Source organism: Momordica charantia, assembly GCF_013281855.1.
Source record: "Momordica charantia cultivar OHB3-1 chromosome 7 unlocalized genomic scaffold, Mcharantia_2.0 BLBB01000007.1, whole genome shotgun sequence".
In the NCBI taxonomy this organism is placed as follows: domain Eukaryota; kingdom Viridiplantae; phylum Streptophyta; class Magnoliopsida; order Cucurbitales; family Cucurbitaceae; genus Momordica; species Momordica charantia.
The window spans coordinates 165,039-182,160 of record NW_028275165.1 but is presented as its reverse complement, the minus strand read 5'-3'; the positions used below and the strand labels follow the sequence as shown (position 1 = coordinate 182,160).

At 35.2% G+C, this 17,122-nt stretch overlaps 1 protein-coding gene and 1 long non-coding RNA gene across 2 annotated transcripts; both read left to right on the top strand.

Moving 5' to 3' along the window:
• Window positions 1–1,265: 1,265 nt before the first annotated feature.
• Window positions 1,266–4,235, top strand: LOC111017443 (ethylene-responsive transcription factor ERF113). Its single transcript, XM_022293187.2, has 2 exons — window positions 1,266–1,953; window positions 3,536–4,235. The coding sequence occupies exons 1-2, from the start codon at window positions 1,722–1,724 to the stop codon at window positions 4,012–4,014; spliced, it is 711 nt and encodes a 236-aa protein (XP_022148879.1). The 5' UTR covers window positions 1,266–1,721; the 3' UTR covers window positions 4,015–4,235.
• Window positions 4,236–7,873: 3,638 nt separating this feature from the next.
• Window positions 7,874–11,543, top strand: LOC148209963 (uncharacterized). Its single transcript, XR_015792394.1, has 2 exons — window positions 7,874–10,439; window positions 11,036–11,543. It is a non-coding gene; the product is annotated as an uncharacterized LOC148209963 (long non-coding RNA).
• The last annotated feature ends 5,579 nt before the right edge of the window (window positions 11,544–17,122 follow it).

The window sequence follows — 17,122 nt, the reverse complement described above, 5'->3', positions numbered from 1 at the left end:
AGAAGAAGCCTTGAAGTTTTCCAAGATTATCAGAGACTGTTGTTGCGGTGGGAGGCAGGATCGATATTTTATCTCAAAGTGGGAGATTGTTGGGACAATGGAGTCAAAACAGATGACCTGTGTCCTACGAGGAAAATTATTTTCAAACACTACTACCAATTCCTAGTAGGATATTATTGTCTTATAAGGATTATAATATTGTTTTCCTATAAGAATTGAGATATTTGACCTCTTATAAATAGAACCCTTTGGTTAAGTTTTCATTTGTACAGAATTCAAATAAGAGAGACTTGAGTAGTTGTGGGCAGTGTGTGAAAAAAAGATTTTGTATCCCGTGGGTTTTAGTGAGGGTATTTTCAATTGTGTAATCCTAGGTAACCATTGTTAGGCTACTTAGAAGCAAGATTGTAATATCTTGAGTGAGATCTTGATTGTAATATTCTGAACTAATATAGTTGAACCTGTTTTTTCGCAAAAGACTGGATGTAGTCCCAAGATAGGGGCGAACCAGTATAATTATTGTAGTGTTAAGCTTTTCTATCCCTATCTCTTATTATTTTGTTATTGTTATTTACTTATCTGCTTTTAGCCTGTGGAAGGGGAAAATCAAATAGTTCTTGTTTGAAGAACTTACAGGAGGATCGATTGATCTATATATTTTTTTTTCCAACAAGTGTGCCTTAAAATGTGTTAAGGACAACTAAACGATGGTATGATGTTGTCCGCTTTGGGCATAGCCCTCACGGTTTTATTTTTTGTTTCACCCAAAATTTCTCGTACTAATGATGGAGATAGTTGTCCTCTGTTATATACCATCGGTCATTTCATTTCCTAGTCAACGTGGAACTATGTTTCGATTCTTTTACAAACCCAAAAGTAATTTTCAAATTTGATGATTTTTGAAAGAGAATTACTTTTACCCCTACGTCAATGAAAAAGAAAAAGGTGTGTGCAAAGGAGTTTAATAGAAACATGATTTAGAAAGTTTGAAGGTAATAAGTAAAGCTTTGTGAGGAGGAAATTGAAAGAGAAAATATGTAATTTAATTTAAAAACAAAATAAAATTTGAGGGAAGCAATTTCAAGGCGTGGGGCCCACTGGCGATGCAAATATCAAAATTTTAGAAAAGAAAGAAAAGGATGAGTAATTCTGAATTAATTGGGAATGTTTTGGATGTAATTTGAGATTAGTATTATTTGGGTGTTGGGAAGTTAATGGAATTGGGTGTTGGGAAGTTAATGGAATTGGGAGTTGGGGGGAATTAGAATGGATGGGGTAAGGGTAATACACGAGAATATGAAAAGGCTTATTTATAATAGTATATCATATATGTATAGGTAAAGGCTAAAGGTTGATTGTAAGTTGTGTTGTAAGAAAGAGATAAACCCTGCTCTCCCTCCCGCTGCCGCTTCTCTCTCTATATATGTCTTGTACCTCACCTCCCTATATCTTCCTCTCCTCTTCCTCTTCGTAGCTCCAGCGAATTATTACATATTGCGTGATCTGTCTGGGTGGGGATCTGTGTTGGAAAAAAAAAGAAGGGATCGGAGAAGGAGAGAAAGAAAAGAGAGTGGATGTGAAGTTGAAGCAGTCTCCGGAAGGTAAAGATCAAAGGAAAGGTGGATCGGCGGCATGGAAAGCGGGCACTTCCCTGGGAAGGGCCGGATCAGGGCCAGGATCAGGATCAGGATCAGGAGAAAGAGAGAGAGGGTTCAGGCCGGATGAATGAGTTATTGGGTTCTTATAATAATATTATTTACCCATCTTCCGCTTCTTGGTCCCAGTCCCAGTATTCACAATCACAATCACAATCACAATCACAGACTATAATGAATTACTCTCCTAATACTCCTTCTCATATTGCTTCCACCACCTGCTTCCAGGACGACGCCCACCATTTCAACCTTCCTCAACCTCAACCTCAACCTCAACCACCTCCGCTTCACAATCAAGGTACCCTACCCTTCCTATTTCTTTACCATCAACACAATTACAGCTTACACTTCATCCTGATCAATATAGTCAATTCAAATCATGTGACCACCCTCCCCAGATCTATTTCATTTGCTTCCCTTGTCATTTAATTAATATTCATTCCCACACACATCACCACACTACATCATAATATTAATTCTGATTTTCTTCTTCATCTTCTTACCTTTTTCACTCCCAATCACTTATACCCATGTCCGAGACTACTTAATTTGGTACTGCACACCTCCCTACCTCCAACAATAACCTACATACTAAAACTAAAAACCCTCTTCCCACTTTTGGAAGATATATATATGATCATACAAAATATATGTAACCTGGCTTTCAGGGTACACATATTACATATACATATATATGAAAGATCTTATTCTGTATTTCAATTTTTCTTTTTCTTTTTCTTTTTTTAATAGGAAAAAGAAAACATGTATTTACTTTTTTCCCCAATCGTTGTTATATGTGTTCAAGTTCATGCATCTATGTCATGCACTTTGCGTAAACAAGTTTTCCTCTTTGTGTGTGTGGTGGAAACTAGATGCATTGTAATTATACTTTTGTCTATATCTCGGACATATCTATATCTCTGTGTATATCTCACGTGTTGTTCTCATTTCTCGTGTTAATTAATTAATTAGAACATAGGCGCTGTGTTTAAATTTGTTTTTCTTGCTGTTAATGGTCTAACATTACAATCACATTTTAATTTAGTCCCTTTAGTTAGGCGGGCCGAAACGAATTGTTCCCACCACCACGATTCAACCACATATTTAATACCACACCTCCATCTCTTACGTAACTTCCCATCTAACTACTTGCTATTCCCTTTACGCTTTTGACCATCGACCAGACATTTCTTTTATTATTATTATTATTATTATTATTATTCATTGTCAAATCTTGAAAACGATGGCTACTTTGTCCACTATATAATATCTTTTTTTTATTTTGTTGTTCTTTCGTCCAAGATATACACTAAACGATTAGAACCTGCCATTATTTTGAAATTTTGGAAAAATTATGGATACCTATTCAAAGTGTTTAATTCCCCTACTACACACTGTTTGAATCGGCTCAAATTAATAATTTGATATTGTATATGAAATGTGTGCAATTAGGAGTAGTAGTCGGATTGATGGTGATGCAAGTTATATGTTAGAACACAATGGTCACGGGCACCGACTTTGTGTTTTATTAATATGTGTGTTTCTGTTTGTGGTGCATGGGAAGCTTAATGAAGTGGAACATGGGGGAGCATGTCCATGTGTGTGCATGCTTTTATTATTAAAATAAATATGTCAGGAGAGGAGAAATGTCTATGGGGATCTGCCCTATATTATATTTCCATAGGTAGCGCGCCGCTCTTGCACATGCACACCCACCAATTAATTATATATGTTCCAAATTTGAGCCGGAGGATTGGATTTGCAATCTCCAACGTTTTTGTTGTAAATTGTAATTGTGTGATAAAATTAAAAGTCTTGTGGGTCTTTGTTGATATTTTTATAATATAGTTAATAATTTGTGAAACGTGATGGCATGGCAGAAAGTGGAAGGAAACGACATTATAGAGGGGTGAGACAAAGACCGTGGGGGAAATGGGCAGCGGAGATCCGTGACCCGAAGAAAGCGGCTAGAGTTTGGCTCGGGACATTTGACACCGCGGAGGCTGCAGCCATTGCCTACGATAACGCAGCTTTGAGGTTTAAGGGAACCAAGGCCAAGCTTAATTTTCCAGAGCGGGTTCAAGGGAACAACACGGGTGCTGAGTTTACTGGAGCTGCAGCACCATCTTCTTCTGTTGGGGTTGCTATTCCTCCTCCATTAATGCCGCAAGAAGAAGCCTTCCCCGGCCTTCACCAGTACGCCCAACTTCTTTCCAGCACCGACGCGGACTTCCCCTATTACTCTTCCACCCTCCTCAACCACCCATACCCTTCATTGTTTTCCTCTTCTTCTTCTTCCTCCAGTTCCTCCTCATTCAACCAACAAAATCATTTCGGCACCCGTGGCCCCACCAATTAAACCATTTCCAATTACCTCCCACTTTTAATTTGGACTACTCATCATCAAAACTCCTCTAAGATTTTATCCATGCCCTATTTTCCTGCTCTAGATCTAGCTGATAATAAATATATAAACCATATATAATTAATTTTTCTCAAGTGATTCCTTTCCTTGTCGTGCCTAATTAATTTTTGCTTCATTCTATTTCTAATGCATATATTCAGTGGCTTTCCAGTCAACAGCTACCTTTATCTGTTCTTCACGTTTTCCTGTCATCTTCTCTAGATTTTACTTGCTAGTTGCATCTCCTAGAGGGAATAATATTTTCCCATCATCATTTTAGTAAGAGTTGTATGATGTACTAGGTTCAGGTTCACTACAAAAATAGACAAATAAAAACAACCCATAATCTTTATATATGTGTGTGTGGGCAGGCATGTGGTACTTTGATCAACAAATCTGAGAAATATTAATTAATTCATGCATGTAATTGATCATAAACTCTGCCAATATGTAGACTTAGGGATGAAAACATAATTTTTCTTTTAAGGGGAAAAGAACTCTGAAGAAAAACATTTTAAAGCTGTTTTTTTTTTTTTTGTGGGGGGCAAATTGGGACTGTGTAATAAAATATGATGAATGTCAACGATTAATCCAACTACAATTGTTGACGCTTGTTTAAGAAGAACCAAAAATGAATTTTTGATAATTAACAAAGAGACATAATATGGGTTTGATTAAAAGTGATAAATAATGGGTGGAAGTGCTTGAGAATTTGATGTTAACGTGGATGAAGAAAGGGGTTTAGGACTCGAGATCAATATAATGTGAGTCGCTTTGATATGAAACTTTCAAATCAAACGTCGTAATGGAGATCGAAAAAGATATAGCAGGAGCCGTGACACAAATTAAAGTTGATGAGATTATAATATTGGTCCGAAGAATGATTGGAAATGATGCCAAAACCAGTTTCAATCTTTTGGAAAAATAAAATATGATGCTTTGAAGAAAATAAAGGCACCGAAAGGAAATGGAATCGACGGCGGCACACAATTCACGAAAAAAGAATTTGTGCAATGATTTAGTTATAGGAAAGAGGTTTGAATCACAATTATCAACAACAGGCAGCATAAAAAGGACAGGACAATAATAGTTAGAGCCGTGGCAGAAAGAAAGCAGGTTTGATTTGATATATGATGAAGAGATAGCAAAGTTGGAGAAGGAAACAGCGTAAGAATATATCATATGATACAAATCAAAGTCAGAGATATGAGTGAAAAACCATGTTGATTCAAGTACACAGAGCACGCGGTGTTTTTTTATTTCTTTTTTCCCCTTTCTTTTTGTATATTACACTAATCATACAAACCACCCCGGCCCTCTAATTATTAATGTCAGATTCGATCTCGGAGGTTTCAAAGTTGGATGTAAGAAAGATTGAGACGTGACATACGCACACTTAGAGAGATAATTCATTTTGATTTTACTATATATGGGCAGAGAGATATATACGTTGTTTGGAGCTCACTCATACATCACCATCATTATGAACAAAAATCCCAACGCCACATCCATATTACGTTCTGCGTCAACTGTTATCTGGGGGAATGTTAAGAGAATAAGATAGTGAGGAATATTGTGTTATGTGTGTAGTTAAATTTGATTGGCTTAGAGGCATTATTATCCAAAATCGTAATTTAAACTATATATTAATCGGTCGTGAGTGATTTTTGAATTAAATTAATAATCGAACTTTAGAATTAAGGTGCATGCCAGAAGTAGTTGTAGTTAAAATAAAGAATATAGAAGCTGATGGGCTGGAAAAAAGTGATGGTTTGGTTCTAATTAATCTAAATCTAATGAAGAGAAACTGAGGCATGCGGATGGACTTAAAGTGGACCTACCACACGAATCTTACGTAATCTGCGCGGTTTGCATATATGCATGAACCCAGGATTAAGTGTGGTGCATATATGTCTTGTCTTTTATTAAATTAAAAAGGCAGCTTAATTAGTGGGGTTAAAATTCAAATTGATTGGATATTAGCTATCACCATACTACACTACACACACGCGGGAGCAGGAGATGTTATAATATATAAACTATGAGTACGATCCATCTCTGGATGTTTTTGGTTTATCAATCTAAGATTAAGCATGCCAGTGGGTTTAGTGGGCCTTGTCCACTTGCTCCGAGAAAAGCAAGTTGAAGTGGGCCATCTGAAATCGTTCAAAGCCCAGAAAAGGGCAATCTTTAGGATCAGATGGATGGATGCAAACGACAAGAGAAAAGAAGTTTCTTTTTAGTCCACGTAAGCGGCGTGGAAGGTGACGTGGGCGCGGAGAGAGGAGTAGTAGTAGAGCCCTAGGTTTGGTTTGGTTTTTGGGGGGACCATTTGTAGTGATGTTGACTAAATGGACACGTACGGTGCTGCTGCTGCTGCTTTCGGTTTTCCGCCTTCCCTCCCCACGTCAATTTTTGCGGCTTTGGTTCCTTCCCTTTTTCTGTTTCCAATCCCTTCAACTCCAAACAATCCAGAATTTTGTTTTCCATTATTCATCCACATTTAGCACCAACTGCGACCAGATTCATTTACATTTTTCCCATTTCTCATTTTTTTCATTTTCATTTTTTCCTTTTAACTTTATCTAATATATTAGAGAAAAAAAATATTTTCGCACTTATTGTTCGCTTTAGCATTTATGTAAACTATTTCATAAATACTTTTATTTTTTTTCAATACCATAAATACCCTTTTTTTGTTTTTTTTATTCTTTTATTTTTGAAGTAGACACCTCATCCAATAAATAATTAAAGAGCCTTCCTCGACTACAACTGGAGAATAACCATCTTTCACCTTTTAGGATATTCAAGAAGGAAAATGAAAAAGCCACAAAAACGAAGTATCCAACTTAATGTTGGATTTGTAAGGAGAGATCAAACAAAGTTTTATATTGACTAAAGAAGAACATGATTCATGATATATATGTGAGGACAATTATATCGATTTGAAACTTTTTGTTTGAAACTTTGATGACTCCTTGTAAAACTCCAAGTATTGTAAATAAATCAATGGTTTTTTTTATTTATTTTTGATTCCCGATTAGATAGTTTTAATTCGTTTTTTACTTTTTTGTTTATTATATTTTCTATTTCTTTTATAAAATATTTTCTTTTTTTTAATTAAAGATATTTTAAAATTTTATTTTATTTTATTATATATATATATATATATATATCTTATAAAATATATATATATATTTTTAAAATTAACAATATTTTGAAATTTTATTTTTTATGAGTTTCAATAATCTATACCAATATATCAAAAAAGTATATATTATAAATTATTTTATTTAAGAGTAAAATACACTTTTAGTCTCTAAGTTTGAGGTTAAGTATCTATTTGGTTCCTAAATTTCAAAAAGTGACAGTTTAGTCCTTAATCTTTAGAAAATGGTTATAAATGGTCATTTAGGTTATTTGACCGTTAGTTGACTAATGGATAGATCATGTGTCACGATTGAGTTGGCAATTTTTAAATGACGTGTCAATATTAAATAATTTTATGTTATTTTTTTGGGTAATTGTGGTAGGTAGCAAAAATATTCTATGTATTTCAAAAAATGTCACCAGTTTTTCAAATTTTCAAATATAGCAAAATATTTAAATTTTTATTTTCGAAAATTTTATTATTCTAATTTTACCCTTATGATATACATCCAATTTATATCTGAGATACATCCAATGGATACATCCAATCTATATCTAATATTACATCCAATCTATATCTGATATTACATCCAATCTATATCTGATATACATCCAATGTATATCTGTCTAATGTACCTCTAATATACTTCCGATATAAATCTAATGTACCCTTGATATACATCTGATATACCCTTGAATCGAGTCAATACTAGGTATTCATGAAAATAGTTTAAACTAAGCTTGGGTTAGGTTGGGTTGGAAAAATCTTAACCCGACCGGGTTGGGTTGGGTCTCAGGTTGACCCGATCCGACCCGACATCCTGTTTATTTATATATATATTAGTAATGTTACATATTTATAATAATTATTAATCAAAACCTTCCTTTTTGGTTCAATCTCAGTCATCCATTTCCATTTAACTCAACCATCCATTTCCATTAGGGTTTCATCTCCTTTTATCACATTTTTGAAATCTCATCTTTAATTTCTAATCTCTTCCTCTCCTCCATTTACCCAACCAAACTCTCTCCTCCATTTTTATCCATCATCCAAACTTGAACTTGAAGCTTTCTCCTCCCGCCGCTGCCGTTGCACCATCTCCTCCTGCCACCGCCACTAGTTTTTCAAGTAGGTAGTTTCTAATCTCTTCCGCTCTTCTTTCTTACATACATTCGTGTCTGCTGGTGGGGGTTGGTTATAGAGAAAAAATAACAGATGGTCGGGGTTGGTTATAGAGAAAAAATCGCCTGCTGCTAAATAAGAAATTAAAAGAAAAGAAAATTAAACCCAAATCAAAGGAATGATTGAAATAGAGGAGAACAAATGAGAAAAAGAAAAAGATGAAACAGAACCTGTAATAATAGCAGTGAGGCCATTCCCATCGATCCCTTCTGCGACTTCTTCCGCTGTAGAACGGGCTGAGAACCCAGATGGTCCTTTCCATCCAAAAATCCACATATTTGAGAATCTTACAGTGTATGAATCAGAAACACAACCTATATAAATTTACTGTGTTTGTCTCAAAATGGAAGAAACAATTAGGAAACGAAATCCTGGTTTTATGTTGCTCTCGGTAATGTTAATTGGCAAGGGGGCTTAATTTGCTGGGACCAGAGTTAATCAATTAAAAAAATAAAAAACAACCCGACAACCCAATCTTACCCAACCCGAATTTATTGGGTTGGGTTGGGTTGGGTTGGTCATCATTTTTCAACCCGCAGGTTCCTACATATTCCCAACCCGAAAATTCGGGTTGGTTCAAAAAACACCTCAACCCAACCCAGCCCAACCCGTGAACACCCCTAGTTTAAACCTGTAATCAAGTTAAACTCCATCAATCCAAATCCTACAAAGTTCCCATTTAGATTGAATATCACTGCATCTCATGGGCTCTTTTTAGACATTCAGCGAATTAGATGCACTAATAATTGTAGTGGGCATCTTCTAATATTAAATGACAGAAAGTGTTCAAATTGTCAACTTTTAAAGAATTCTATTTGGGTTGGTATTAGCATATTGAGAATGTTATCTATTGATTCTAATTTTGAATATTGTAGCACTTAATTTGCATCATAACACTATTTCATTCTTATGTTAAAGTAAAGTCAGCATTATATCAGATGTAAATCAAACTATCACATCAATAGTATATTAGACAGTTATATTAGTAGTATATCAAACAGTTAGTTCAGTAGTATATTAAACACCCATATCAGTAGTATATCACACTCTTATATAAATAATATATCACGTGTATATCAGATATACATATCAGTAGTTGTTGGTATGGTTTAGAACCCTTTGTGCAAGTGTACACAATCGTTGTAGTAAGTGATTAAAAGATCGTATCCACAGGGATTGATAACTAAACACTTCAACAATTAATTAAGAAAATAAACAAATTAACAAAATATGTTTTGAACAAGAAAAAAAAAACTAAATGAACCCAAACAAAATAGTGCATAGATGATTTTCTGAGTAAAAACAAATCAGAAACAAGCAAAACCAAATCGATTGAAGAAAAATATGCAAACAAGAGATTAACTACTGATATTGAGTTTATGTGACTTTTTCTGGGCTAATTTAACGATGTTGCAGCATTAACGATGTTGATATACTGGCCAAACAGACACGAAATTTTCCCAGATTTCCAGATTTTCTGCTATTCATGTTTTTAGACAAACTTGATAGCATATTTACTCAGTTTATATCATTGCTAGGTGAGCCTTATTCCTAAGTACCCACATTCTAAACTCAAGTAGATCTAGCACGAGTTGAAGCCAAACACTTCCTATTACAATTTTTCAAGAGTTAATAAAAAGATATCTCAATATGTTGGCCAAGCACATTGAAAATTAAACGTTAAAAACGACTTCAACTCAGTATATATACCATCATTAAAGCCAAAGTAAAGTTTATAGCCCAAGAACAAGTTCACAACATCCTCCCCCCTTACAAATAAACTTGGCTACTCAATGTCATACAATAAAAGGGAAGAAGAAAATACAAAAGTCGTGTACTTAAGAGTACAAAAGAAGAAGAAAAAGAAGAATAGCAGCAACCCTTCTCTCTTTGTTATCTTCTTCAACGGTTTCTTGAGAGATTTCTTGAAGTGAGAGTGAAGTGATGGGATGAGGAATGTTGGAGGCTCGTCAAATGAAAGCTTTTATACCCCTCTTGATTTTATGGCAACACAAATGATAAAGTGGGTCCCATCTCAACATATCAGGTATTTTTCCGTTTTACTGCATTAATTTCTCGGGTAAAAGCTGTAAATATCAATTCTGTCTTTTGCTGTCTTTTTTACTCCGATGCTGCAGCATAAACAATTCTGTAACAAAACATTCAAAATTAGGCAATTCTTCACAACTCTCAACATCATTTGCAAAATGCAGGGTTGTTAGTGAATTTGAAACATTATTTGCAAAAAATCAGTGTGGAGTGAGTGTTAGTGTGACTATCCTTAGCTAATTTATATGGAATTATTACATAAATAACTCTCTTTTTTGGAGAGTTTCAGTAGTATATCACACGCTCATATCAGTAGTACATCACATTTATATCAGACATACATATTGATATGATCCCCACCACCACATGTTGTATGTTAGGGTTGACTTTTTACTTCAGAAACGTGTGTCGGTAGGCCTATTTGACCATAAAAATGAACCATTTTCCATCATTATTAGCTAAAAACGTTTACATATTCTTAAAGTAGAACATGCATAGAACATTTCTGGATAATTTGCAATATATGGTATTTTATGAAAAATATAAGAAAATGCGGTCAAGGTTGAAAGAAAATAACAGAAATCTGTTTTGTAGGAAAAAGCATCTGGCGCTTTTTTATGGTCAACGTCTTCAAAACATGTGTTTCACTTAATGAAGGGCAATGAAATCATATCCAACATGTTTGAATTAAGCCAAAACCATGAGTCCAAGTCAAAGAGGGTTTGTTTAGAGAATCTCAACCCATTTTCACCTAAAATGGTGAGGAGTTCAACCAATTTGAAAGCCTATAAAAGGGAGCCTCTGATCCCCTAGTAGCAAGCATCCATTCTCATCTTGTTTTCATCTTCCTTTCTTTCGTTCTTAGCTAGAGAATTTGTTCGTACGCTATAGATTTACATTTTAGTTGTTCGTTTATTGTATTTTCACTCTTTTACTTATCATAACGCCTTTAAATCGAGTTTGTACTTTCGTTCTTCATCTATTCTGTTCTTTTAAAGTTCTTAAGCACACTCCCCTCACGCTCGAAAGAGAAGAGGGTTAAGCCAGAACTTCTTGTACATTATTATTTTTCATTTAAATTCAATGGAAATTATTTCTTTTATGTTCTTGTGCATTTTCTTTACTTTAATTATGCACTAAGTTATTTATCAACCTCTCTGTAGAATGCCTTAGTCAAATGATTTGATTTTCGAACAATCTCGGGATTTGACCAGATTACGCCTGACGCTTTCTTGAGTTGGTTTCTAAAAACTTCTCTTTACGTCTTTTTTCCATTTGGCCAGTGGGAATTTGATCTATGCACTCAAGCCCAACCCTGAGAATGGTGGGTTAGGTAAAATAATAGGAAACCAATATGGGACGTGACTTAGACATAAGCTCATAAAACACGATCCTAAACATAGACCTTCTGACCCATAAATGAAAATTAATTGATAACTACTTTCTAGTATTGTAATCACACATAGAAATATGATTGTAGGTTACCCTAGGCTCTACAACAACCAAAAGTTGTTCGTGAAAGAGCAGAACTCATATCTCTCAAGATTTAGCCAAATAATGGTTGATGCATTTTTCCCAAAGCATGTATCTTCCATGTTTTTCATCAAAACTAAGGTAGGAAGCATAGAGGTTGTGTTTTATTAAATTGCTCGATATTTGAACCCCCAAACAACAATATTTCATCACTATTTTCTTCATAAACCACAATTGCATTTTGAACCATTCACTTCTTTAAAACACCTTTGAAAAGTACAAGTCATTGAGGATTCAACCTTGGATTACTCCCAAGTATTACTTGTCACGGTGTAAACTTACACGTGTCTCTTATCTTTTGAAGGTAGAGAAAGTTCCAACAAGTTTTTGGCACCATTGTCGGGGTGTTAATTTTCAAAATCATTTTCTTTTTAAGTGAATTGTTTCATATTGTGATTGTTCCATACCTTTGTTCCATGAGATTAATTTCTTATATCTAACCTTAAAATGACAATTTTTTTAGCACATAGGAGTCCCTAAGGAGGTTAAGGGGAGAACAAAGGTCAAGAAAACAAAAGGAAAACTGAAAAAGAGAAGGAAATGAAAAAAGAAATGAGAGATTACTTGCACTGAGCCAACAACAAGCAGGAGTGTTTGAAATGAAGTCTCAATTTATGTATATTTCATCCATATGAGCATGCATTCCCACTAGAATTCCCAACACAACCTCAACATGAGTATGAACAATCGTGGATGCCAAAACAAATGCAATCATTGGAAATTTCTAGCCTTGAAGAGACGATGATAGATTTATGGCAAAGAAATGATGTAGCATTACGTAGGCTGCAGATCGAAATGGAGCAGATGATCGATGAGTCGAGGAATAGTCCACTAGAAGCATTGCCTAACAATGAGCAAGGTGAGGCAATCAAGGTATGAAGCAAGCTTGAATATGGCTGTAAGAACCCATTTGTTGTTGATTTCTAAAAATGGAAAAAATATATATTTATTGGAATTGTTGGAGTTAATAAAGGCATTTTGGTCTTTTGGCAACAAAAAAAAAGACAAAAAAAAAAAGAAAAGAAAAGAAAAGAAATATGAGTTTTTTTTTAGGTGATATGTGTGTTGGTGGGATGTGGTGTGTGTGACAGATGTTTTAACAAAAAGAAAAGATAAGAAAAGGAAATGAAATGAAAAGGAAAAAAAAGGAAAAAGGAAGGTAAATAGCGGAGAGAGAAAACTGAAGGAGAAGAACGAAATGAAAACGAGGGTTTGAAGGAAGAAAAAAAAAACAGAGAAAAAAGGAAAGAACAGAAGAGAAGGAAAGCAGGGCTTTGACAAAAAGTTTATGAGGATTGGAGGCTTAAAATCCTGTCTTTTAAGGTAAAATTGAATATTTTGACTATCGAAACGAGCAAATGAGCAAAACTTGGTAACTCAACTTTATTTCTCGGATGATTTTGAAAGAATAGAAATTGAAAAGAGGTTTATGGGTTGTTTCATTTTTTGTGTCTAAGAAGTTTCTTGGTGATGACGGATTTTAGACTTCCATGAAAGTTTGAGTTAAGTTTTTAGAGCTTCTTAAGGTTGATTGGGGTAGAGTAATGACTGTAAGATGCAAGCAAATATGAACTTAAATTAGTTTGTAATTTTATGGTACAATTTAAGAAAACATGTGTGGGCTAGAAGAAATGGCAGAGAATAAAAAGAAAGGAAGAAAATTTGAGAAATGAGGGAGGAAGAAGAAGGAAGAACCGTGGGTTTGGTTGCAGAAGAGAAAAGAAGAAGTAGAATGAGTATTGGAAATTTGAATTTGTGACCCCTTGAATAACTGAAACCGGATAAATGACCTCATTTTCAAAAAACCTAATTTGTGACCCCTCCACCCTTTAGTTATGGGAAATTTGAATTTGTGACCCCTTCAATAACTGAAACTGGATAAATGACCACATTTTCAAAAAACATAATTTGTGACCCCTCCACCCCTTATTTATGGTCCGTTAAATATTTTATTCATGAGAAAAAGACCAATTTACCCTCATTGTTAATAAATGTGCATTTATGATTTCCACCTAACCATGTCACCAAACTGTAAACCTATATTTTACATATGTTTGAACTTGTTAATATTTTAGATTATGTATAACTCACATATCACGTTTTCAAAATCCGCTCAAAGCATCAACGTGTTTGATCTTTTTCTTTGTCCCCACACTATCCAAAATCATTGTCCCCACAATTTCACTTGAGGTATGTTACCTTTACACAAACTTTTGTATTCTATAATTGTTGAACTTTTTTGAAATATTTTCCCATTAATAGGTTCAACTACTAGATTTGGCTGTTGACAAGAAAAAAAAAATCAGATTGTTGCAATTACTTCAATCCTGGATCTATACCTGGTTCGGGATTGAATGTAAACAATCCTGGTGCATCACGTATCGGGACTGTCTCGGATGTATCTCGGACCTGTCTTGGTTTGAGACATGTCCTGGACTAATCTCGAAGCATATTTAGTCCGGGACATGTCTCGGACCAAGACTGGTCCAAGATTCATCCGAGACATTTTTTTTTATTTTCTTAATTTTTAATATTTTATTTTTGAATTATCGATTTTCCTATCTCACTTAGTTTTATCTATTTGCAGGATGCCTCGTGTTAGAAAAGAGTGGTAAGAAACATGAGAGGAAAGAAAATGCACTTACTTTTTCACGAGTCCCACTATAGACATTCATTTTGTTTAAATGAGTGGCGTTAGCATCTTGGAGGGTGGTAGCCTACATATTAAGGTGACTTCGTGAAAACCATTGTCGACATCATTTTATGCTGGGTTGCTACCTAACAAGTTTCTATGAGTGGCTGTGGTTTGAAACTGATGTTAGTGTGTTGAAAACCTTAGGGGCTAGTAGCCGATTCAATTGATGTTAAAATTTTTTAATCAAAACGGAAGTGTGCATATTCCATGGTTTTGTAAAAGAGTTTTGTGTTTTAGAAAAGAAGAAGATTTAGAATCGTTTTTATTTTCAAAACAAAGGATGGTTTATGGTTGTTGGCTTGAGAGTAAAGTTAGGACGTTTAGCTTGTGGAGCCTTTCCTGAGACTTATATGATTCATTCACTGAGAACATTTGGATTGTTGATCATTCATATTTTCAGCATGTTGATTGTTTTAGATTTGTTGTTGTTGTTTTTGCTTGAGGACAAACAAATGGCTAAGTTTGAGGGTGTGTTAGGGTTGACTTTTTACTGCAGAAACATGTGTCGGTAGCCCTGTTTGACCAAGCTTTTGACCCATTTCCCATTATTATTTGCCAAAAAGGACCATATATTCTTAAAGTAGAACATACATAGATTATTTATGCATAAAAGTCAAACTATGGTACTTTAGGAAAAATATGAGATAAATGCGGTCAAAGTTGGAAGAAAATAACAGAATTCTGTCTTTTGCAGAATTGCGCCTGGCGCATTTTTAGATAGCAATTTGTCAAAACGCACGTTTTGATTAATGAAGGGCAAGGAGGACATTTCCCACATGTTTAAAATCGTGAGTCCAAGTCCAAGTGAGGTGGTTAGGTGAATCTCAACCCTTTTCCACCTAAAATGGAGGGGAGTTTCAACCAACCTATGGTGCTATAAAAGGAGGCCATCCATCCTTCAGCAAATCATCCTTCCAAACTTCATTTCATCTTCTTCTAGATGCTCTCTAGTTGTAGAACACGTTTTTAGGGTTTATGTTCATGTTCTAGTTGTTCATTTCTTTGTTTTTCACGCTTTTACCTTTCGTAGTGCTTTTAATTCAGTTTCTTACTTCCGTTCTTTGTTCATTCTGTTATTTTAAAGTTCTTTAGCGAGTTTCAACTCCCCTCACGCTCGAAAGAGAAGAGGGTTAAGCTAGAACTCCTTGTACGGCTCGTTTATTCATTTAAATTCAATGAAAAATACTTTCTTTATGTTTTCGTGCATTTACTTTCATTTAATTATGTTCTAAATTAGTTATCAACCTCCTTGTGGAATGCCTTAGTCAAATGATTTGATTTTCAACACGCTCGGGATTTTGGCCAGATTGCGCCTGACACTTTTTTGGGTTGGTTTCTAAAAACTTCTCTTTACGTCTTTTTTCCATTTGGCCAGTGGGCACTTGATTTATACACTAAAGTCCAACCTTGGGAAAAGTGAGTTAGGTAAAATAATATGAAACCAATATGGGATGTGACTTAGGAATAAGCGCATAAAATATGGTCCTAGGAATAGGCCCTCTGACCCATAATGCAAATGAGTTGGTAGATATTCTCTAGAATTGTAATCACACATAGGAATATGATTGTAGGCTACCCTAGCCTCTGCAGCAACCAAAAGCGGTAGTGAAAGAGTAGAACTCAAATCCCAAGAAAAGTCAGGAATTGCGCCTGGTGCATTTTCCCAACATAGTGTGTTTTCCATGTTTTGCATCAAAACTGAGGTAGGAGACAAGGAGGTTGAGTTTCATTAAATTGCCTTATAGTTAAATCCCCAAACAACAACATTTCACCATTATTTTCTTCCTAAATCACAATTGCATATTTGAACTATTTCACTGCATTACTTGATTTTGAAAAGCAACAAGTCCCTGAGGATTCGACCTTGGATTACTTCCGAGTATTACTTGTGACCGTGTGCGCTTGCACGAGTCTCTAATGTTTTTAAAGGTAGAGAAAACCACAACAGGATGTATCTGAATTGCCTATATATATATCTAATGTGCCAAAGCAGGTACATGGGAATGAAACGTACATGTCTTCTTTCCCATATTATTTAGGCCAAAACGTGTCCTCGATTCCTATGTCCGCAGCTTGTATTCCCCCATTCCAGAGACCCACATATCCTATACCCTCATTTCCTTCCTCATCATCGAACCCTTCTTCTTCCCGACAGCCACACCCCTCCTCATTGGGGTCAAATGTTGTTCCATGTAATTTAGGAGATGATAGGGTGTGTGATTGAGATGTGCCGGGAGTATGGAATGATAACGAAGATGAAAGTGGTGAATCATATGACCCGTTGGCAGAGTCTGAAGAAGGACACTTTCAAGCAGAATATGGGAACGAAGAGCATGACAATGCGCTTGATTATGAGCTTGGGTCTGATGTCAAACAAGTGCACACTGAGATTCGCAGGGATGAAGAAGCGGTCCGGCCACCGGGATGTAATGGTCTCACCGGAGACCCTAATG

Coding starts and splice junctions, on each gene's coding strand:
- LOC111017443 (XM_022293187.2), top strand. CDS start 1,722: ATGAATGAGTTATTGGGTTCTTATAATAATATTATTTACCCATCTTCC. Junction 1,954..3,535: donor ACCTCCGCTTCACAATCAAG/GTACCCTACCCT, acceptor ATGGCATGGCAG/AAAGTGGAAGGAAACGACAT.